The sequence below is a fragment of the Megalops cyprinoides genome, chromosome 22 (genome assembly GCF_013368585.1).
Source record: "Megalops cyprinoides isolate fMegCyp1 chromosome 22, fMegCyp1.pri, whole genome shotgun sequence".
NCBI classification, from domain to species: domain Eukaryota; kingdom Metazoa; phylum Chordata; class Actinopteri; order Elopiformes; family Megalopidae; genus Megalops; species Megalops cyprinoides.
In genome coordinates, this window is record NC_050604.1 from 23075971 (window position 1) to 23098729 (window position 22759).

General features: G+C 48.9%; 1 protein-coding gene across 3 annotated transcripts; it reads left to right on the forward strand.

The window, feature by feature from the left end:
• The first annotated feature begins 1879 nt into the window (after nucleotides 1-1879).
• Nucleotides 1880-22388, forward strand: fam193a (family with sequence similarity 193 member A). Of its 3 annotated transcripts, none has more exons than XM_036517049.1 (24): nucleotides 1880-2259; nucleotides 4187-4306; nucleotides 5413-5478; nucleotides 6524-6769; nucleotides 7223-7389; nucleotides 7912-8079; nucleotides 8594-8822; nucleotides 10096-10220; nucleotides 10852-10999; nucleotides 11307-11381; nucleotides 12121-12198; nucleotides 12469-12584; nucleotides 12892-13140; nucleotides 13573-13720; nucleotides 14190-14363; nucleotides 14608-14841; nucleotides 15597-15816; nucleotides 16729-16986; nucleotides 18248-18506; nucleotides 18781-18967; nucleotides 19604-19834; nucleotides 20403-21183; nucleotides 21394-21475; nucleotides 22103-22388. In XM_036517049.1, the coding sequence occupies exons 1-24, from the start codon at nucleotides 2032-2034 to the stop codon at nucleotides 22194-22196; spliced, it is 4683 nt and encodes a 1560-aa protein (XP_036372942.1). In that variant the 5' UTR covers nucleotides 1880-2031; the 3' UTR covers nucleotides 22197-22388. The 3 variants fall into 3 exon arrangements, with proteins under 3 accessions (XP_036372942.1, XP_036372943.1, XP_036372945.1); XM_036517050.1 differs by having other exon boundaries at nucleotides 16729-16941; XM_036517052.1 differs by lacking the exon at nucleotides 4187-4306.
• Nucleotides 22389-22759: the final 371 nt, after the last annotated feature.

Consider the following 22759-nt stretch of genomic DNA (forward strand, 5'->3'; position numbering starts at 1 on the left):
GAGCCCTTGCTGAGATGAAATAAGTCATGAAATCCAACCACTACCAGAAATTTTGGCCAAAAACTGTCTGCCAAGAAGCTCAGGCTTGCCCAAAAATTGAGGTTCCAGCATAAAAATGATACAAAAGACAGCATCTTGTCAGTCCCATGCATGCCAGGGGAGATGTACAAAATACTAACTACAGGGATGTGAATAAGTACTGTACATTCTTTCTGTGATCTCATGTTTTTATTCGTACTTAATAAGCCTTAAGTTTGCCTAACTGACTTCAATCTATATCTGCTGTTTATTTTTTATAGTGTTGACCAATAGCATGGTCTAGTATCTAATGTACTAATGTACTAGACCTGTACTAATGTTCTAGAATCTATATGTTTACTTGTTTGACATATGTATATTTACATTTACATTTATTCATTTGGTAGATGCTTTTATCCAAAGAGACTTACAAGTGAGGCACAATACACCACAAGCGAAAAACCATACAGAGTTAACAATATTATAAGCGCTGCATGACAAAGTTCCAAAGGTTGGCCAGGCAAGGTACAAACTAGCAGGTAAAGCTAATGGGTGTGTTAAACCATTAGATTTTTTTTTTTTTTTAAATGTAAATTTTATTTTATAGTTTAGTAGGAAATGGTTTTAGGCATGAGAAATTCCTTTAGGGAGGGTGAAGTGTTTCAGGGCACATATCTTGACAGCCAATGTAGCTGTATTTTAAACGTATTTCAGCCACAGTAAACATGATTTGAACCAAATGCATCTCTTTTCAACACTGCAGATGTCAATCATTATAGGATTTACTAAGAAGAATATAAAATCTAAAAGTCTGAGCACTCAGAATTAGAGGGTTTACAATTACATTTAGTCATTTACCAAACACTGACAGTGACAGACACAGTGCATATAATAAGGACAATGAACAGTAGTGCGTGCAAAAATTGTCCATAACATAATTAAAAGTCAGAAAAACAGTCCAGTCTGAAACAATGCTACAATCAACATCATGTCATGCAAGGGCCAAGAACAATGAGTTGGTAGATGTCGTGAAACCGAGAGAGCTTGTCTAAGTATTAAAGGAGAAGCAGTGTGGTGTGGTGGTACAGAAAAGGGCTTGAAACCCAAGGTTGCTGGCTCGAGTACCACTGACAATGCAAACCCTTGAACAAGTTACCTAACCCACAATGGCCTTAGTGAATATTCAGTTGCATAAATGGATGACGTGCCAGAACTGTAACCTATGTAAGCTGCTCTGGATAAGTGCATCTGCTAAGCATCTAAATATGATGTAATTTTAAAGTGTAGGGTTTGATGATAGGAACTGGGAATAGTCAATGAGCCAGCACCAAAACTTTTAATTTTATGTGAACCATTGGCTGGTAATTTTTGTCGTTGACAACAGGTTTTCTTATCTCCCACCATTATAAACCCCTGGGTAAAATTCCGGTTCTGGTAGAGGATCTTTTTGTTAAGGCAGCAAATACCTACATCGGTAGGCTCCAGCACCAACCCTAACCGTAATATAGGGCTTCGGACCCTTTATACCGTTGAGAACAGAGCCAAGATCAGTTTCGTTCTCGCATACCGATTCCCACCGGTTCAGTGAAAAATGTAGGTTCTGATCCAGTTGAAGGTACTCGGGGCACCAGGCTCAGTATGCGAGACCGCAAAGAAACTTCTTTAACGAAAGGCACAGTGGGTGATGTAGTTTTAAAAACTCCTACAACTATGAAGAAACGCCATACACTGAGTCAATAAAACACCATTACCTAAAATGCACCACGACAGCTCAAGAGAACGTAGAAACGTAAGTGCGTAATAACGCAATCTCAAGCAGCCAATTCCTGTTAGGCCGGCCATATTGGAATCTAAACTCTGTTTGCTCTGTGAAGGCAGTGAGTGACTGGTTATTTTGGAGGGTGTAATATAGCCAGCCTTTATTAGTATTTAAGGGTTTGAGCTAGCTAGACATTCTGCCTGAGTCCCCACCTTCATTAGACGGCAAGCTTTGCCCCTACTTCAGTTGGAAAAATGAGCCCAACCGACGCTAAACGAGGAGCTAAGCGCAGGAAGAACAAGCGGGGCGGTGGCAGCAGCAGCTGCAGTAGCACAGTCAGCAGCAACAGTGGAAAGGCCGGGGCTCTAGCCACGGCCCGGAGTCCGCAGGCTGCGGGAACACCCGCCTCTGTCATGGGCTTGCTGTCAGCGGGAAGCACCGGGAACAGCAACCCGGCAGCCATCACGGGCCTGAACGGAGAGGTGAGGATATTCAGGCGGAGTGAGGTGACAGCGTCAAAGTTAGCTGGCTAGCTATCTTGCAGGCTAACAGCTAGCCAAGTCCTGAATATACACACCGATACACCCTCCGAGGCCTAAACTGCGCTGCAGACTGGCTAAGCTGCCCATCTTACTTGTTATCTGTACTGTTTCGGGTGGTGTTCTTGGGCTCGTTGGTGTAGATATCTACCCTTCCAGTAAGCTTGCTTTTTAGCCGATCATAAACAAACGCTGACAAGGTAATTAGCTGGTTAACAAGAGGAAATAAACTTTGTTCTGATCAAGAGACTGATTTGCCTGTAGCTAGCTAGCTGCCTGCTTGGCTAGCTAAAATAGTGCCTTAATCAGTCACAGTCTAGTTCAGGTAGCTAAGATATCAGCTACATCATTAGCCAACTTTACACCCTCTCAGGTTGTTGAGAGTATTATCATTCCTTCGCTGAATGTCGACAGAAGGAAAGATGTCTTGGTAGACTTTAACAGAGCTAGCAGGCTGGACCTAGCTACTTGACCAAGTTAGTTTGCGAAGGGTGGTGGTTTAGCAGGCTCACCGTTCAGTTGTCAGTGTGCATTGGACGTCAGAGAGCTATGTCCGTAATGTCTATCTTAGGGAAGTGTGATTTAGAACCAGATAGGAAAATCAGAGTAATTAGATAACTTAGTATTGGTAGCCCTGGCTGGCTTGTTAAGTTTTCCCGCATAAAGGTCGTTGGCCTCCAGGATCTGGGAGGCCCGTGTCCCCTTCACCCACCTGTAAAATCTTGCTGTCCACGACCAGGAAGCCCTCTAGTTGGCTTATTCAATTGTCAGTATCCCATCTGGGAAGTCTGTGCTGCTGAAAATTATGGTACATCCTTGTTGGGTCACTGAGTCATCACCCTGGTGTTTACACACAATGTGTTGTGACAACAAAATTGTACTTCCCTTTGTGAGATGGGAAATTCATAACCCCTTATCATTACATTAAATAACTGTCATTTAGCAGATGCTCTTATCCAGAGCAACTTGCATACATGTAGATTACAAATTTTACCTATTTATACAGCTGGGTATTTACTGAGGCAGCTGTGGGTTAAGTACCTTACCCCTACAGCACACCAACTAATTTTTCTAGTGAAATACACCAGGAGTGCATAATTGTATTCCAGTCATATGAGAGAGTCTCACTCTCACTTTCTTACTTCAGATATGTAGTGGATATATTGCAACTTTGTAGTAATTGACATTGTTCAGACAGCTGTGCTGTATATGATGCTGTATATAACCATTGGTGTGTTTCCATTATATATTACGTTTAAGTGAATTGCAGTGCACCTAACTTGATGCCAGTGTGTATGAAAAATTTAGTGAGTGTCTTTAGGAGCAGGTCTGTCCCCAGACCCCAACCTGCTGTGGCGATTGATTTTTTTTTTCCCCAGCTTGGATTTCCAAAGAGATTATACACATGAAATGAGAAAAGTAACAGTTACTGAAAGTGTGGAATGCAACCTCTTATAACACTTGCAGTGTGATGTCTTCAACTTGGATGTGAGAGAAAGTCTTAAGACTGTCTTAAACTTTGCAGGTGATTGAGGCCTGATCTATTATGCTGTTGTCTGTTCTTTAGTAAGGTACTATACAGTGAGCATCATTAGCAGGAGCAGCAGCATGGATTTAACATTCATATAACAGGACTTACAATCATATAGACTTTATAAGCACAGCAGAGAGGTCTGTCCCAGACTGAATTAGCTCAGTGTATTTAAGGGAAGGCATGGATGCCTTATGGCAAGCAAAGAAGTTTAAAGCAATTAACAGAAAGAAAAGAATTCATTATACTGAAAGTATGCTGTGGAGCGCTTGCTTGGGCCCATGTTGCGCTAATTTTGCGGGCCAGGGGCTGAAAATGTTGTGCGTGGCTTTTTTGTAGTTTACTCCTTGGTTTGGCGGAATCCCCTCTCGTCCCGAAGGAGACAGTCGGAAAGGGTCTGCGTTGGCCCCTGCGCTGGGCTCCTTGGAAGCCCCGCCTCCCTTTCCTGCTTCGGAACAGGTGACGTACCCCGGTCCGAGGCACGCGCCCGTGAGCGTGTGCACGTTTGGCCGGGGCTGGGGGGGGGGCGCTCGGCGTTTGTGGCATGGCTGTCATTCTCAGAAAGTCCTTCTGCTCGAGATTTTCAGATCGCAGAGCCCCTGACTTTGGCCACAGGAGAGATCGCATGAGGATATAGTTTGGTGTTACCCTGATGTGCAGTTGTGTAGCGCGGCATTTCCCATCTGTGTCAATGCAAGTCAGTGACTCAACTAGGCACGTTCTGAATTCCCGCTCTAAACGTTGTGGTGACTTGTTGTGGTGGCCAGAGCCTCTTGAAACTTCACAGTCAGCAGCAGCGCCATTCTGCTGTTAATTACCTGCATCAAGCCATTGTTTCAAGAATACTGCTTTGTTAAATGCTTTTTTTTATATATATATATATGAAAGGTTTCAGTTTGACAAACTCAGACTAATGCAGGAGGCTTGTTTTCTTGTTCTCTTGGTATGCAGAAACAGCTGCAGGTTAAGTTTTGGAATGAAAGTTGTCTCAAACATGACAGTGGTAAACACAGCCACGACATCAGTTTAAACACAGTTTGGCTCATATGGTTATATGCTGACATGCGTGTGTGTGAATAGCAAATGATTTGTAAAATGCACATGCTCTTTTTTTTTTTTTTTACATTTGTAATGGTCTGTTCTCATTAAGCTCAGATTGATATTTGCACTGAAGTGATTTATATGCACTGTGTACGGTTATTAAAAGCAGAAACTCATCTCACGACATACACAGCAGTATACATACAGCCAGTGGATGCATATAGTCGCTAGTCAGATTACTTTAGTGTGCGTAAATATGAAACGTAATATCAGCAGCTGATCCTCCGATCTCTGCCAAGACTTTCTGTCTGTCTGTTACGCTGCATGTATATGGAAACGGCCGCGGCTGCCACGGAAGGTCTTTGAGCACAGTTGCACCTCTTTTTGCGCAGACTAATGCTTATTGTGGTGTGTCCTTCAATTAAGCATGTGTGCAGCTGCGGTCCATTTGACCGCCTCAGGGAATGTAGAATGTAGACCTGGTTTTACCGCGTTCTCATGCTCTGGTCCTTTCTGTTGGCCAGGTTCCGGTGAACGGCATACAGTTCTCTGAAGGTCCAGTGAATTCCGAGTTTACAGGAGTCATGCAGGTAACTGAACTGGGCTCGTTGTACAGGCGATGGGAAAGCGAAGCTTTGTGAACCCTAAAATGCGTGGCACTATCACATTCTGTCAGTCACTCACTGATATGAACCAATTACTGTGCATTGCTGTGGAGAGAAAACGTTATCATTTGGCTCATTTGTGTGAGTAATTAACAGACCATATTAACCCCCTGGTGGCCTCTCTTTTTTAGCATTATTACTGTTGTCTGCAGTACTAACCTCAGTTTACCATTTTCTCACATCACTGGGATGGTCAGACCAATCATTTGATTCTCAGATGCTATTAATGTGTTAGCTGTATGTGGTTACAGAATATTGAACATGGACAACATGCTTGGTGAAATTCATATGGCTACTTACAGCAAAGATGTTGGGCTTATGAAACTGAGCTAGCAAGGAGTTTGCAGGTTCAAGTTGTGGGTGGGATCTTTCTGTTTTACTTTTGAGTAAGCCACTTGGAATGAATTGCCTGAGTACCTGACGAGGTCAAAGGATGTGTCATGCTGTAGGACTGTGGAAGGTTCTTCTTAATAAGGATGTCTCTTAAGCACATCCGTGATTTCATTCATGATTATTCAGCTTTGTTTGTGAAGTCATTCAAATCTCAAATCAAGTAACTGAGTCATTTTTCATAGTCAGGCCTTAATTAGAATTTCTGGAGTGTTGGAGGCCCCTTTTTCTTACTGAACTGTTTAACTGCAGTGTGATATTTGATATGCTATTGATATGCTGTTTGATTTGGACTTTCCATCGCATTTATTCAGCACCCAGTAGTAATGAGACATTGAAGGTTCAGGAACCCCATCATGGGTGGAGTCACAGTTCGCTGTCAGTTTCTGACTGATGTGAGCCAATCAGAATTTGCTTTCCATGAGTAAAAGTGTATGTTCGCCTCACCCACGTTTAGGGGTCACAAAGCCTCTCTCTCCCATCGCTAGCAGCGCTGTTGGTTAACTCGTGTAGTTCTCTCTGCTGGGTACGCCCTCGGGCCCCCGCGCGTGTTGTAATGTGTTCCCCCGCTCCGCTGCAGACCCCTTTCACGTTCGGGCTGGGCCAGAGGGCCCCCTACACCACGGGAGAGCGCTGCCTGCTGTGCCGCAGCGAACGCAAGGACGGCCCCGTCTCGGACGGCGGGGTCCCCGGCCCGAACGGCGCCCCGCTCTCGCCCTCCCCGAAAGCCAACAGCGTGCTCCAGCTGCCCCTGTGGGTGTGTCCCGACTGCCGGAGGACCGTGGAGAAGGAGGAGAGGCACGCCGCCCTGGAGCAGTCGCTGGGGGTAAGAGCGCGGCCGCCACGACGCTCACGCGTGCCGGCCGATGAGGAACGCTTCTCGTGACTTCTCGGCCTGTGCTTTTCTATCGTACAGAGTGGTGCTCAGAAGAACGTACGAGGGTATTGTCAGGGCCCCTGGCAAGTAACAGTGCTGAACTGTGGCTTAATTCTCTCTAGGCTTCATATGCATGTGTTATGGTAGCATTCTGACCTTTTTTGATGTGGTTGTGATGATCGTTGCTGTGTTTAGCCACACAGTGCCCACTTTCTTCTCCTCTGTACTTAATGCAATTGATTAATTGTGAAAACTGGGAAAACTCCAATCTCCCATGGCGGCATTGTGCTGAAAAAGTGTAGCTTTATTCATACTCTCAGAGACCATTACACATTGTTTTGGTGTGTTGATGATGTGTCATGTGACAGTGTGGAGTAAGTGCTGCTTCCTGTTTGTGGCCAGAACCAGGACTTCCTGCTGCACATGCCCGTGGGGAGCGGGACGCTGGCCCAGGAGGCCGGTGGGGGCGGGAGGCTGGCAGGCGGGGCGCAGGTCCTCCCCACGCCCGACCCCAACGCCGCCCTGCCCCCCGACACGCCCTGTAGCTGTGAGGCCTGTAGTGAACGAAGGTGAGCCACCAGCCGCAGATACCCAAGCCTGCCCGTGCAGAGATACTGATACACACACTATCCTCACATAACTCGCTATCCATACTCTAACCTGCCTAACCTGCACCCCTGATCTCACACCTTCCAGAGTCTGCCCATACTCTAACCTGCCTAACCTGCACCTCCGATATCACACCTTCCAGAATATACCTATACTCTAACCTGCCTAGCCTGCACCCATGATTCCACACCTTCCAGAGTCTGCCCATACTCTAACCTGCCTAACCTGCACCCTTGATTTTACACCTTCCGGTGTCTGTCCGTACTCTAACCCGCACCCCTGATTTTACACCTTCCAGATTCTGCCCTTACTCTAACCTGCACCCCTGATTTTACACCTTCCAGATTCTGCCCTTACTCTAACCTGCACCCCTGATTTTACACCTTCCAGATTCTGCCCTTACTCTAACCTGCACCCCTGATTTTACACCTTCCAGATTCTGCCCTTACTCTAACCTGCACCCCTGATTTCTCTCCTTCCAGGGAGATTTCGGCAGAGTCCGAGAGAGAGTCCCAGCAGCTGCAGAACTACTGGTCGGAGGTGCGCTACCTGGTCCGGTGTATTTACCGGCAAACGGGAACGCCGTTAGCAGACGACCAGGACCAGCCTCTGGAGAGAGACAAGGAAGGCATGAAGGAGCTGGTCGATAGGTACGCCTGCCTTTAAAATGACTTCCATGTGATCAGACCATAGTGTGTATGGCTTAAATCCCTGCAGCACTGCTCAAAGACACAAAAACCCCTGGGCAATGTGTCTGGTTTTACAGAGAATCCTTATAAGGGCCGGATAATGCGACTGAAAAAATATTATTCTAGGGATTTATGCTGAAATATTCTTCACTGTTTGGCTTACTGTTTATTCAAGTTTCAAATTGATCTCAAGTGCCAATCTGAAGTATATGCAGTAAATAACAATTGAAACCCATGTAATTGTAGATGTTGTGTAGAAAATCTTTTAATGTTCTTTAAATATTTATACAGATTCCCGCTTGGGATGGAGAGCCCTTGCTTTGTTTCCATTGGCCTGGTTGTGTCACTGTCTCCTGTTGGATAGATTCCTCTCTGTACCAGTCTCATGTCTGTACCGGTCTGCCATTGGGCAGATTCCTGTCTGTAACAGTCTCCCATTGGGCAGCTCTCTAACGGTCTCTCATTGGCTGCCCAGGCTGTGTGAGAAGGACCCCTACCAGCTGTACCAGCGCCTGGAGCAGCAGGCGCGGGAGTACGTGCTGGAGATGAAGGTCCGTCTGCTCAAGCACCTGTCGGCCGGGTCCAAGGGGGCGTCGGCCGTGCAGGGCCCGCCCCAGGCGCACCAGTTCATCTCGCTGCTGCTGGAGGAGTACAGCGCCCTCTGCCAGGCTGCCCGCACAATCAGCACCTTCCTCCTCACGCTGGTGAGCCCGCCGCCCCGCCCGCTGTCCCTCAGCAGGGACCGCGTGCGGCTCCACGGTCTGAGCGTGTATACGTCTGCCACGTTTCGGCCGTTTTGACTTGGTGTGTGTGCTTAGTATGGCTAATGAATTGCTTCTCCTTTGGTTTATTTTCTGATACATCTTGACTTCTTACAGGTAAATTCAGATTATTGTCAAGCTCCAGTTATATCCGTGTGTGAAATGGTAATTGTGGGTTACACTACTGGTTATTGCTCAGACCAGCCTGGTGAGGATTCTGTGGCGCAGACATCACTAGCTGAATGGCCACTGCTGGATCAGCTCCTCCTAGTGGCTGGACAGATCGCAATAGGTTAGTGGCTGTCATCAGAGAGAGAGGTGCTGCCAGCCCTCCTGCAGTACGCTGTGTGACATGTCAGTTGTCACAGTGGGAGTGTGTCAGAGGAGTTCATGTGGCCTGGTGAGTGCTCCTTTAGTGGTGGGTGCACCCCTGATTTCATACCTTCTGGGTGGATGAGGGGAAAAAATACAATGTAAAAAATGAGAACCACATTCAGGCCTTTCAGGTACAGTTGCTAACTCTGGGAATTACACTACAGGTGCTAGGCAGCTGTTCTTATTTGGTATATTAATACAAGAAGATATGAACTGCGGTAAAGCGAGTTCATTTCCTTTGCTACACCTGGGAATTGAACACTGCTCCACCTGGGAATTGAACTGGCAACCCCTGAATTACAGCCCCTGCTCTTTAGCACTCCTCCATCCGGCTGCCCTGGATTAGCTGCAGATTTACATAATTCGAGAGCTGTTCACATCCTCAATGGCCAGAACTGTCTGTCAAGAGAGCGTTTGACTGGCAGTTTGGTCAGCACGAGTGACTTGTCCAATAGCTTTGTTTGAACTGACGACTTTGAAAGGACTTCCCAGAAGAGGATATGGGTTTGCTTTAAAAAAGAAGAATAAAAAGAATAAAAAAGATTGCAGATGTTTATATTTCACGAAAAAATAGACAGTTGTTTTATGCAGTTGTGGTTTGCCAAAGAACTGCATTTGGCTGCATCTGATAGACAAAGTGACTCAACATTTTGCGGAAATGCTCATGGGAGGTGAGGTCCAAAGACAGTGTCTGTGAAGTGTTTTTAATTAGGACTGAGGACTTCACTTCCCATCAGCCCTTGCGGGAATCATTTTGTGGTGGTTTGAAGGCTTTCGCTGACTGGAGCACACAGCCATGGCTGGCAGGCTCTGACCGCAGTGCTGTTGTGTCGCCCGGCAGGAGAGCGAACATCTCCAGAAGTTCCAGGTGACGTGGGAGCTGCACAACAAGCACCTTTTTGAAAACCTGGTCTTTTCGGAGCCCATCCTGCACAACAGTCTACCTGCTCTGGTAGCACAGCTACGGTAAGGACCGCACCGGCCGGCCTTCACCGAACACCACCCCGGCTGTGGGGTTCCGCACCTCATTCAGTGCCAGGAGTACTGCTGTCTTGATAACAGGATGCGTGCTGTGAAAGGTCCGGCTTGTGGCAGAGCCTCTATCCTTCGTCCGCATGGGAATATCAGCAACGGCATCATCAGTCACTGCCATTTCTTCACACTGTGACCTGCCTAAACTGGGAGGGTAAACAAACGTTATGGAATTGCGCGTTAAGAGCAGTGTAGGTCGGCTGAAGGTGATTTTAATTGTGCACAGTAATTGGATTTAGCGTGACATTTGTTTGTGAAAGGTGAAGGCCCGCATTTAGATGAGTTTAGAAAATGCCACACTTGCTGCTTTTTGTTTTACTGTGTATTAGCTTAGCAGAGGGTAACCGACACAGCTTGCTTAATTTGCACTTTATCTGCTTGTGCAGGTGAATGCTTACACAGGCAGTACGGGTTAGGCCGCGTGCTCGTGAGAGCAGCATCAGTGTTCCACCAGAGATTTGACCCAGCAACCCTCTGGCCACAGACACAGTCTGCCGAGCTGCTTCCTGCAGGACCCGTGTAAAAGCTTACCTGGTTTGCGTTGTGTTTTGGCTGTGTGGGGCAGGCATGGGACGGCCTCCCATGACTCGTACAGCGAGGACATGTACAGGACGCTGCTGGAGAGCTACCACCAGCTGGACCAGGAGATGAACGTGGTGGCCGTGGAGTGGCTGGAGTGCGAGAAGCGCATCGACGACTACGTGGACGAGCAGGTACGCCGTCCGTGTTACCGCGCGATGGCGGGCGATGGCGGGCGATGGCGGGCGATGGCGGGCGATGGCGGGCGATGGCGGGCGATGGCGGGGGAGGGCGGGGGAGGGCGGGGGAGGGCGGGTGGAGAGCGGGCGGAGGAGGGCGGGCGGAGGAGGGCGGGCGGGCGGGCGGGCATCCTCTCCCGTGACCTCCCGTAACAGTAATGTTATGAGAGCTGTGGTTGAGGGCATGTAGGGCGTGTCGCTTTTCATTGGTCAGCGTTTATTCAGGGTGAATTCGCCACTGATATGTGTCTCTTTTCAACAGCTGCTTTTTAAGGTTGAAGGGCAGAACCACACCAATCAAAGGACAGAACCACATAAGTCATTAATAAGCAAAAATGTAAGTAGTAACTATCTCGGTTTTAGACGTAAAGGCATCGTAACCAGTGCTGCTTTTCAGCAGAATCCAGTGAGGAGCAGTACCCATCTGAGCTGGCAGGGTGTGAGATAGCGAAAGGCAGGCAGTTTGGCTCCAACGTGCAGAGCTGCAGTCTGTTCAATGTTAATGTTAAATGCACAGAATAGCAGAAAAAAAACGAGCCTTTTAACCCTGCAGTGGAAGGTCACTCTCAGCACCATGGTGTCTACGTCGGTCAGAATCTTGAATTGCTGGAACAGATGAATTTGGTGAAGTTGAACAAGGGTCCATGTCACATAATAAACACCCTGGGAAACTTGAGAAGCAGGAAAATGAATAATGGGAGCTAGTAACCAGAGCTTTTTGTTAAACCCTAACCAGCAATGCGCTCAGCTTGGAGAAGCACATTTTTACTTCTTACACCGCGTCTTTCGTAAAGAGTTCAAGGAAAGTCACACTCGTAGGTAGATTTAGTGGAGACTTTGAAATGTCTTTGCTATGTCTTATTGGTCAGCTAAAGATGAGTGTATGGCTTTCTTTAGCCATCCAGCACGGTGAGGAAGCATGATTTATCATTGCTGTTTTGGCTTGACTGACTTTCCACTCAGGAAATATGAACAATAATGGGAGACGTGTCCCAGAAATGTCTGTTGCGGGGAAACAAAACGACTTCTGATCAGTCAAGAGTTCTCTTTCTTTCTCTTCTGTGTGTTCCTTGAAGATGTCATTGAAAACTAAGCAGCGCATGTTGAAAGAAGACTGGGAATTCTTTAAACAAAGAAGATTCATTGAAGAACAGGTAAGATCACACGGAGCTGTGCATTAATCACTCTCCGTTCAAAAATAAAACCGCTTTGGAGTTGCTCTCGCTTTGCTGGAACACCTTTCCTCTCTCGGTTACACGGAATGGTTATCCATCATATTTAATGCATTGTGTACAGAGGGATCCTGTTCAAGTGTTACGTGATTGGGAGCGCTTCTTTATTTTTGGATACAGTTTTATCGGCCAGTCTTGACTTCATTTTTTCCCCATTGAGCCTAACATATGCGTTTTTTTTTTCTTTTTCAGTTAACAAACTGTAAAAAATCACTAGCAGCTGACAGCAACTTCACAGACACGATGAGGCAAATGCTGTCGTCTAGGCTCAGTATACCAGATTGCCCTAATTGCAATTATCGAAGACGGTAAGTCCGAAGGATTTATCTTTGTTTATATTCACATGGCAGCAGTGCAATTAGCATTTCTGCTTGAATAATTGGCCGATGAGTGTCCAGCTGTGTGGAAGATATAGACCGTGTGTATGTGTGTCTGTGTGTGTGTGAGAGAGAGAGGGAGAGAGAGAATGTATATATCCGTACATGAGTAAGCCATGTGTCATCCTGTCCTGATTTTTTTGGCTGGTGAATTGTAGCTGTGTCCCAGCTATCGTGCGGTACACTCATTGGCTGGAATCACTCTGATGGGCGTGGTCTGCCTGTCTCCTGTCCCCAGGTGCACGTGCGATGACTGCAGCCTGTCGCATATCCTGACGTGCGGGATCATGGACTCCCCGATCGCGGACGACCTCCACATCAAGCTGCCCCTGCAGCCGGAGCCCGCCTCAGACTACCTGTCGGAGGTACACCCGCCCAGCATGTCCTCCGCCAGCTCGGGCTCCGGCTCCGGCTCCAGCTCCCCCATCATCACTGTCCAGCAGCACCCCCGCCTCCTCCTCACAGAGAACGGCCCCGCCCCCAACTTGTGAGTCTGCCAATCGCCGCAGCTTCCTCGGACATCGCTGTGATTGGTGCCAATCCGTCACACCGCACGGTAGCTTCAGACTTCAGCTCTGTGGCCTTGTGCTGTCAGTCACTGACTTGGATTAAGCTGTTGTAAGACTTAGCAAACTTAGCATAGCAAGCCAGTATGATTGGTTCAGCTCAGTCAGTTGTCTGGCACATGACAGCGTCACACATTGAGAGTAAAGCCTCACTCCACACAAACGCCGAAGGTTACTCTGTTATTGTTGTCTGAAATTTCCGTAAATGCAGCCTATTTGGTGTTGGAGGTGTCCGAATCGGTGCCTGTTGGCTTGTCGTGTGAGATGGTCCTTTATCGGATGAAGGCCGTATTTGGCAGCGGCAGCGCAGCTGAACACCCAGTGTTATGCCACCTCTCCTTCCGCCCTCTCAGTGACGACGACGAAGTGCCTCAGCTGTCCGCCAAGTTGGCGGACATCTACCCGCTGAACAGCTACGAGGATGCACAGGTGGCGGCCGGCATGAATGGGATCCACGGCGACCTGAACGGCGGCGGGGAGAACATGGCGCTAAAGGACGAGGTCTGTGCCCAGCCGCCCCAGAAACTGAATGGCTTATTCACTGCTTCATTATGTTATGATATATTATATTATTGGCATTTAGCAGATAGTCTTATCCAGAGCGATCCAGAGCGACTTAAATCGGTCACAGTTTTTTACAATGTCCTCCATTTATACAGTTGGATATTAACTGAGGCAGTTGTGCGTTAAGTACCTTGCCTAAGGGTACAGCAGCAATGCCCTAGCCGGGAATCAAACCGGCAACCTTTCAGTTACAAGTCTTGCTGCTTAACCAATGCACTGTCGTGTCAGAAACGTCCCGGTAAACAAATTCAAGGAAGTAATGATTTTCGGCAGTACCGGTTGTTCAGTGTAAAACAGCCAGCGTAAACGCCTAGCGGTAGTTGGGTTAGTGGCCAGCTAGAAGGTGTTCAGGCTAGAAGGGGCCGGTGTTGAGCCCAGCGCTGAACGCAGCCTGCTCCCCCTCCAGTCTCCCAGGGTGAGCAGCAGCAGCAGCTCCTCCGAGGCAGACGACGAGGAGGCGGACGGGGAGAGCAGCGGCGAGCCTCCAGGCCCCCAGGGGGCGCTCTCCTCAGGGAAGAGGGTCACCACCAAGGAGCACCCGCGGAGTGACAGCCCCCCTCCCTCTTACCCCCACCCACAGGTACTGCATGGGCTGAGAGGGACACTGCTTATCCAGTCCAGCTAATGCTCTGAATATTAGTGGTGTGCGTATAATCACTGTAACTGCATGGGTCTTAATAACAGCAGCGATGTAAATTTTCAGCTTTTGTTTTTCCTTGAATGCCATGACATTCTCCCTTACTGGTCACCATCTTGTTTTTAATTCGAGCTGTGATTTGTTCCTTGTTGTCGAGCTGATTTGTTCCTTGTTGTCGTGGTGACAGGCGGCGCCGGTGCAGCACGCGTGTGAGTGTCACGTGTGCAGCCAGGAGGTGGCGGGCCTGAGCCCCGGCCGGCCGCACGCCGCCCACCAGTTCTTCACGGAGAAGACCTCCCACCCCGCCCTGCACCTGTACCCGCACATCCACGGCCACACCCCCCTGCACAACCTGTCCCACCTGCCCAGACCCCTGCTCCACCCCACCCTCTACTCCAACCCACCCCTCACGCACAGCAAGGTGAGACGCCTCCAAAAAACGCCGCGTGAGCGAGGAGGAAGCATGGGAAGACTGGCCTTTAGGCAGATTCTTTATACAAGCCGAACTACCACAGTGATCGCATTAAACGCTCCCCACGGTTTTGATTTTCGTCCCTAGTTCTCTTAAATATAAAAAAACTCACTTAAGAGGCCTTTGAAACAGGTGCAAGTTTGTGTCTTCCAGCAGCTTATAGAGTCATATGTACTAAACTACAAATGGCAATGTAAGGTATCGATGTAAAGACAAAGGCTTTTGGCATTGCCCTTTGTCTCCTTTCTGGCATGGGGATTTTTCTGGTGCTGCCTTTAATTGATCGATCTCCGTTGTCTTGGTCATGCTGAGGTTGGTGGTGCAATGCTGCCCTGTCTCAGACATGCTGTTCTTAGTTCAACCACAAGGGGTCACCCTTGACATACTTGGCGTTTCAGCTGTTTCTGAACTGGCAGTATAATTCTACAAAATGTAAGGTATTTACATTTTGTATTTACATTACGTCCTAAAATGCCCAGCAGTTGCAACGATACACTGCTCTGCCTCCTCTGATTTGTGTTCACACATCAGTACCAATATTTCAAGGGCAACATGTTTTCGTTCTGATTTTGTGTTTCATCATTTGGCAAAAGGCAATGGTGTAAATGAATAAATCAACAGTTCATACTCCTTATTTAGCCTGCTGCTAATTCGCACAGTGTAACGGCTGTACGCGAGTGTAAAGAGTCTCCCGTCGCTTTCAGACGCTCCTGCCTGCCCCGACGTCGAACCACACGGGGGGCAAGCACCAGGCCTTCACCCCCCCTCTCCAGGAGCATGTCCTGCAGAACTGTCTGGGCGGAGGCGGCGGGGGGGACTGGAACAGCTCCCTGCACTGCCCCTCGCTCAGGTTCGAGAACATCTGGGACACCAACGTCATGAAGAACTGGAACCCCGCCATCTTCCTCCAGGAGCCTCTGTCAGGTGACCGGGGGGCTGACGGTGCTGGTGGCGCGGCATTCGTGTTTAGCAGGGTGGCAGTGTAGCACGGTGGTTAAGGAGCAGGACTCGTAACCGAAAGGTTGGGGGTTCGATTCCCCACGGGGGGCACTGCTGCTGTACCGTTGGGCAAGACACCACCCATGACTGCTTTCAGTAAATATCTAGCTGTATAAATGGGTGTCATTGTAAAAGCCTGTAATTGATGTAAGTTGCTCTGGATAAGAGCGTCTGCTAAATGGCACCAGTGTAATGTGGAGTGGCAGTTTAGCGTGCCTCGAAGTGCTTTGGAGCTGTCTGTGCATCTGTGACACACTGGAGCAAGGGGCACAGACAAGTGGGGGAATATTATGCCCCAGGAGCTAAACTCAATTCATAATGACTCTTTGATTCATAAAGATCAGTGTTGGTTATTGAACTACTGACTTCATGAATTAACATTTAGGAACAAAGGATGTATTTATTCTAACCAAAATGTGCTTTGCGTGAACCTTTGAGATAAGAATTAAGGCCATATTTTTCTTTGATTGCTCAACATCACAAGCTCTGCATTTTCTAAATTAGCCAAAATGTAAGATGTGTTAAACTTGCTTAGAGTTCCTAACAGAGTTAAGTGCACTTTTTATGAGTGATGTCATTTCTCCCTGCTTATCTTGAATAAGAATTTGAATCCAAGATTGGGCATCTAACCTCTCTGGTGGTCCTGTTCATGGACTGATTATTTTTTCTGGCACTTGTGATACCTGCATAAAAGATCTATATGTTTTACATATTAATCAGCCATTAGATACCCACGTAAAGCAGTTTACTTAGATAGGGTTGTATGTTGGTGGTGCAGTCAGTCAACAAGCCCTCAATGCCATGACTCTTAAACCCATTGGTTGTCGTCTCTCAAAGGTGACATGCTGGGGTCCACTCTACCCGAGGCCCCCTTACCGTCGCCTGGCAACGATCCCACGGTCCCCGCGGAGACCAAGGAGAAAAAGAACGGGGCGAAGAAGAAGTGTCTCTACAATTTCCAAGATGCCTTCATGGAGGCCGGCAAAGTGACGATGGCCACCTCCTCGGCCACCTCGTCCGTCTCCTGCACCGCCACCACTGTCCAGTCAAGTAATAATCAGATCAAAGTTTCATCTAAAAGAGCCGCTTCCTTAGGTAATGAGGGCAGGAGCAGCGCTGAGGAGTGGCTTGCCATGTGTCTCAGGGCTAGTAGCCATACAACTATAGCTATAATAATGTCTCTTAGTGACCAGGCTATAACCATGTGTCTCAGGGCTAGTAGCCATACAACTACAGCTATTATAATGTCTCTTAGTGACCAGGCTGTAACCATATCTCTCAGGGCTAGTAGCCAGGCTGTAATCATATCTCTTAGTGACCAGGATATAACCATGTCTCAGGGCTAGTAGCTAGGATATAACCGTGTCTCTTAGGGCTAGTAGCCAGGCCATAACCATATCTCCAAGGGCGAATATCCAGCCTGTAAACCTGTCTCTCGGGGCTTTTGGCCAAACTGTAACCATGTCTCTCAGAGATAGTGGTTCTGAGAGGCTGTAACCACGTCTCTCAGAGATAGTGGTTCTGAGAGGCTGTAACCACGTCTCGCAGAGAGAGTGGTTCTGAGAGGCTGTAGCCACGTCTCTCAGAGATAGTGGTTCTGAGAGGCTGTAACCACGTCTCTCAGAGATAGTGGTTCTGAGAGGCTGTAACCACGTCTCTCAGAGATAGTGGTTCTGAGAGGCTGTAACCACGTCTCTCAGAGATCGTGGTTCTGAGAGGCTGTAACCATGTCTCTCAGAGATAGTGGTTCTGAGAGACTGTAACCAATGCATCTCAGAGATAGTGGTTCTGAGAGGCTGTAACCACGTCTCTCAGAGAGAGTGGTTCTAAGACGTTGGAACCATGTCTCCGGGTGTCTGATAATTGATTCGGTAACAAAACGTTACTATCCAATTTTGTCTGTTTTGTTCACATTTTTATAACTGCTGTGCACGTTTTTCATGTGTGACTATGGAAATCAAAGCTAGTTATCTAATACAAGAGATCCTCGCCATATGTAGATTTGCAATGCACATTTTTGAATTTTGGAGGGAGACAGCACTCATTCCTGCCTGTGTTTTACATATTACGTGATTTTATACTATTATTTCATAAGCGGATATGTCAATCACTTGTTAATTATTGCAGTTTTCATCCTGGAAATGTTCATTTTGGAGAACAAATACTCTGTTGCACATATATCTTAATCAACACAGTGTTAAAGGGTTTCCCATTGTGGGGGTCTCTAGAATGTAAATGGCGAGGGTCTGCTGTAAGTTCATTTTAAGTTTGAGGGTCACGTTTGCAAGGTTCATGGGAGCGGAAATCGTGTAGGGTCACTTGCTGGATGCCCTGACCACGTGGTGCTGTGTTCCAGGTGAAGTCTTTCACAGTATGGGTAAAGAGGACCACAGGCACCTGACCCCGCTCGCCCCTCGGAACAGCCCCACGGGCCTGGTGTCCCTCACACCCCTCCCCGCCCCAGCGCTGCCTCCCGCCCCCAGCATGGGGCCCCAGCCCTACCCAAAGACCGCCCCTGGCTTCATAGATGCCCATCAGAGCGCCTGCCCCTCCTCTGCGGACTCCCCCTCCGCCCCCGCCGAGGGCCCTGTCAGCGCTCCCCCCAGCGTCTGCAGGTGAGTGGGGGGGGATGAAGACAGGTCGTCCCGCGGGGCACAGAAGGGCAGCCGAACCACTCCACAGGGAAGACCTTTTGAAATGACCGTTTGGTCACATAGTCGTTATTAGCGATAAATGTCGTAACATTGCAAGCTTATGTTATTGTTGTGATATGTATTTAAGGTGTCGTCCTACAGTAAGCCTGATGAGAGTGTAAATTAAATGACCCGGTGTGTGAGAGCAATGCAGGGTGCTATGCGCTGACCCGTGCGGGCGTGTCCCTCCCCACAGCGACCCAGACTGCGAGGGCCACCGGTGCGATGGCGGCGGGGCCTACGACCAGCAGCCCTACGACGGGGAGGAGAGCCCGGAGGAGGACAGCTGCTCCGAGCACAGCTCCTCCACCTCCACCTCCACCAATCAGAAAGAAGGAAAGTACTGTGACTGCTGCTACTGTGAGTTCTTCGGCCACGGCGGGGTAAGACAACGCAGCTGCCGGCGGCAGCCACTTAATAGCGTAGTGTTGCACTTAATGGGTTTGACAGCAAGGTGGCGCTGTGGAGCAGAACCTTTGTGACTAAAAGATTGCGGGGTCAGTGCTTGCTTTTTTACATTCAGCTGGGTACTTGGTCTGAACTGAAGCATGACCAGTGCCCAGTGTTGTAAAGAAATAGTGTGTGATCTGTACGAATTACCTTGTATGACAATATCTATTAAGCCAATGAATGAGGAAATATGATATGGTATAGTCCAGGTTATGATCAGAGTGAGCTTGCTACTCCTTGAAACATCCGTCTAAAGTGTTTGTCTGCATCTTTCGTAAAGCTACCACGGCAGTTATTTCACTTCTTATTTGCTCAGCAGGTACCAGAGTAACCAGGGTGTGTCGCACATATCCATTTCACACATCTGGCTTTTGAACTGAAGCGATTCATATTAAGCATCTATAGGGTTCAGCAGCAGAGCCCCTTCCGGGAATCAAAGCGCTAAGCTTAGAAGTAAGATTACCAGTGCTGCTCCCTGGCCCCTCGCTGTCAGCCTGTGTTATATATGTGAATGTGTGAGGTGCCACCTTGCCCTGTGTGAGTCTCTGTGTGGCCTGCCCCCCCTGCAGCCCCCGGCGGCCCCCACCAGCAGGAACTACGCGGAGATGCGGGAGAAGCTACGCCTCCGCCTCACCAAGCGCAAGGAGGAGCAGCCCAAAAAGGACGACCCCCTGCTGGAGCGGGACGGCGTGGAGGACCACCGCAAGGTGGAGGACCTGTTACAGTTCATCAACAGCGCCGACAGCAAGCCCGCCAGCAGCTCCAAAGCGGCCAAGCGGGCGCGGCACAAACAGAAGAAGGTAACCGCAGCCGCACCCACAGGTCCCTGCTGGAGGGGGGGGGGGGGGGGGGGGGGGGATCCTGTTGCGCACTCTGCATGTGTGATTGACGTGTTGGATGTGTGTGAATTATAGCGGTACACAGGAAATGGACGCATGTCCTATTTATCTCCAGGTGTTGGGTAGAAAGAGGAGTAAAGGAAAGCACCAAATATCCACACACTGCCTGCTCATGAAAGCACTGTATTTTAGAGGTGCATGCTGGGCCATGTTTTGGTCAGAAGTGGACTTTGTAAAACATAGTTCTTTCAGCAGACTGTGTGCTAGCATATAATGTGTTCAGTTATGTAAGTCTAAACCGTACCATTTCTGGACAACTCCTAAATGCTGATTTAGTCTTGATCTCCGAGTATTGAAAATGATTGGGTTATAATTAAAGTTAAGGACGGTAGTTTGTTTTGGGCATGCTTGCCTAGGGAGTGAAAGCCCAGAGGCCCATGAGAGAGTGGTACCAGAGTGTGGATGTTGTGTCTCGTTGCTTTGCTGTCAGAGTGGCCTACAGTAGCGGGTGTGTGTTTGTGTGTTTCAGTTGGAGGAGAAGGCCAGGCTGGAGGCGGAGGCGCGGGAGAGAGAAGAGGAGCAGCGGCGGAGGGAGGAGGAAGAGGAGGCGCTGAAGCAGGAGCTGCTCCGGCTCCAGGAGCTCCAGCAGCTCAGAGCCGCCAAAAAGAAGAAAAAGGACAAAGCCAAGGAGGTGCAGAAACCCGCCCCTGCCCCCGCCCCAGCCCCCATCACCACCCCTCAGCCCCTGAAAGAGTCAGCCCAAAACGTCCTGGAGAACCTGAAGAACGGGAAAACGCAGCTGCTACACAACCTCATTGGACTCCCCAGCACCCCAGAGCTCACCCCTGCCCGGCCACACAGCCCCAGAACTGGGAAGGAGGGTCCCCCTGAGGCCCCTGCCCTCCCCGAGGCCATGCCCCAAAGAGAGCCCAACAGTAACGGCAAGCCCAAACCCAAACAGCCCGCCGCCAAGGTCGTCACGGAGACGGCGAAAAAATCAGACCTCCATAAAGGCGTGGAGGCGGCCCTGAAGGCCGTCAACGGCACGCCGGCGGAGCCCAAGGCGAAGCCCCGTCCCGTCGAGGAGCCCGCCCCCGAGGCCAAGAGAGAGGAGAAGAACGGGGGCCTTGCGGGCAGGAAGCAGCTGAACCACGTCAAAGAGGAGAGGGCGCCCCCTGTGGCCGAGCCAGCACCTGCGATGGAGCCGCCACAGCAGAACGGCAAGCCAGCCAGCGCCGAGTCGCCCCAGCCCAAAGGAAAGGCCCGCAAGAACAAGAAGAAGAAGGGAGAGAAGATGAACAACTCCATAGGTGAGTAATGCCTCCGTTTCAGTGACCAGAGTGAGCTCCTCCTCACTTACGCTGCACCTCCTATTCAGGGTGTAACAAGGGTGTAACAGTTGCTTAATTCACTCATTCAGGTTTGAGGATGGGGCTCTTCAGGGTTAAACTGACTCCTGGTTTTAATGATTTATTTGTTTTATACTCAGTGATGTGAAAGGGAGTGCTTTCTCGTTCTAGACGACGTGTTCCTGCCCAAAGACATCGACCTGGACAGTGTGGAGATGGACGAGACGGAGCGGGAGGTGGAGTACTTTAAAAGGTGCGTCATTGTGTCTGCAAATGGCAACCGAGAAATCCGGGCGTGGCACATCAGTCTTCCATGATTTGGCAATTCTGGGAGATTTACTGCGAAACTGTACCAGACTCAGACTCAGATAAATGAAACTGAAGTTTCATTTCCTTTATCTGCTGCAATCCCACTGGCCCATGGTACACCCATCAGACATCACCCCATCGTTCTCGGCTCATCAATGTTGTTATCCACCAGAACTATACAGAATTAATAGCAGCACATTCTGTTGTGTGTTCATAGCGGAAGAAAAACAAGTAGCTATACTTTGACATTTCCAACCCTGTAGCTGAATGTATAACTCCTTTTTTTAACCAGTACTTAAGCATTCAAATTTATGGTCCTTCAATATTACCCATTACTGTCTCAAAATAGGATTGTATCTGATGCATTTCTGTGACTGCACATTTCTGACACTTCAGTGTATGTGTACAGGCAGTCTTCTGTCTCTGAAGACAACATTGCTAGAGAACAGCAAGTGTATTTTCCCCAGCTGTGATGCCGTTACCTCAGTCATTAAGAAAGCGGTGCCAAGTGACTGCGCTTGTGATGGCCTCTTTTCAGGCCGTCCTTAACCACCACCGCTCTCCGTTTCAGGTTTTGCTTGGATTCTGCCAGACAGACAAGACAACGGCTGTCCATCAACTGGTCCAACTTCAGCCTGAAGAAAGCCACGTTCGCTGCCCACTGACCCCACCCCCCCAAACCCCCCGGTCCACGCGAAGAGACTGGCAGGAAGCAATCACCCCCGGACAGACTGCCTCGCAAACAAGCCCCCTTTGGCCTGGAGCCACCGCTGCCTTGCCTTGTCCTTGTTGCTGCGACGTTCCTGTGGGAACCCACCCCCTGCAGAACCGTACGAAAAAAAAAAGAAACAAAAAAACTGCGAAACGCTTCTTTCTACCTGAATTTGTTTGCTTGTGTGCTTTTAGTCTGTGAGTGGGACGTTCTCTCTTGACTCAAGCCATGTTCTCTGGTTTATCCTGGCTATCTCTTCGGCTTACCAGTAGTCCGGGCTGCTTTAAATATATGTTTGGATGAAGGGCGCCCCCCCCTCAATGCAAAGAGATTTAAATTAAAAAAAAAAACAAGCCTTTTTGTTCAGTCACTGTGGCTTTTATCGCATATGCTGCACCCGGCACGGCACTTCAATCAGATTTACTAACAAGGGAATGGGCTTGAAGAGAATCTGCTCTGCTCTGTCACGCCGCTCCTCTGAGGCACGAGGATGGCTCATACTTGACCGTTAAAAAA

Bases quoted from the DNA above. Each gene is read 5' to 3' on its own strand.
- fam193a (XM_036517049.1), top strand. From the start codon at position 2,032: ATGAGCCCAACCGACGCTAAACGAGGAGCTAAGCGCAGGAAGAACAAG. The intron at 14,364-14,607 runs GTACTGCATGGG...TCGTGGTGACAG, and splicing joins CCTCTTACCCCCACCCACAG to GCGGCGCCGGTGCAGCACGC. The intron at 19,835-20,402 runs GTAACCGCAGCC...TGTGTGTTTCAG, and splicing joins CGCGGCACAAACAGAAGAAG to TTGGAGGAGAAGGCCAGGCT.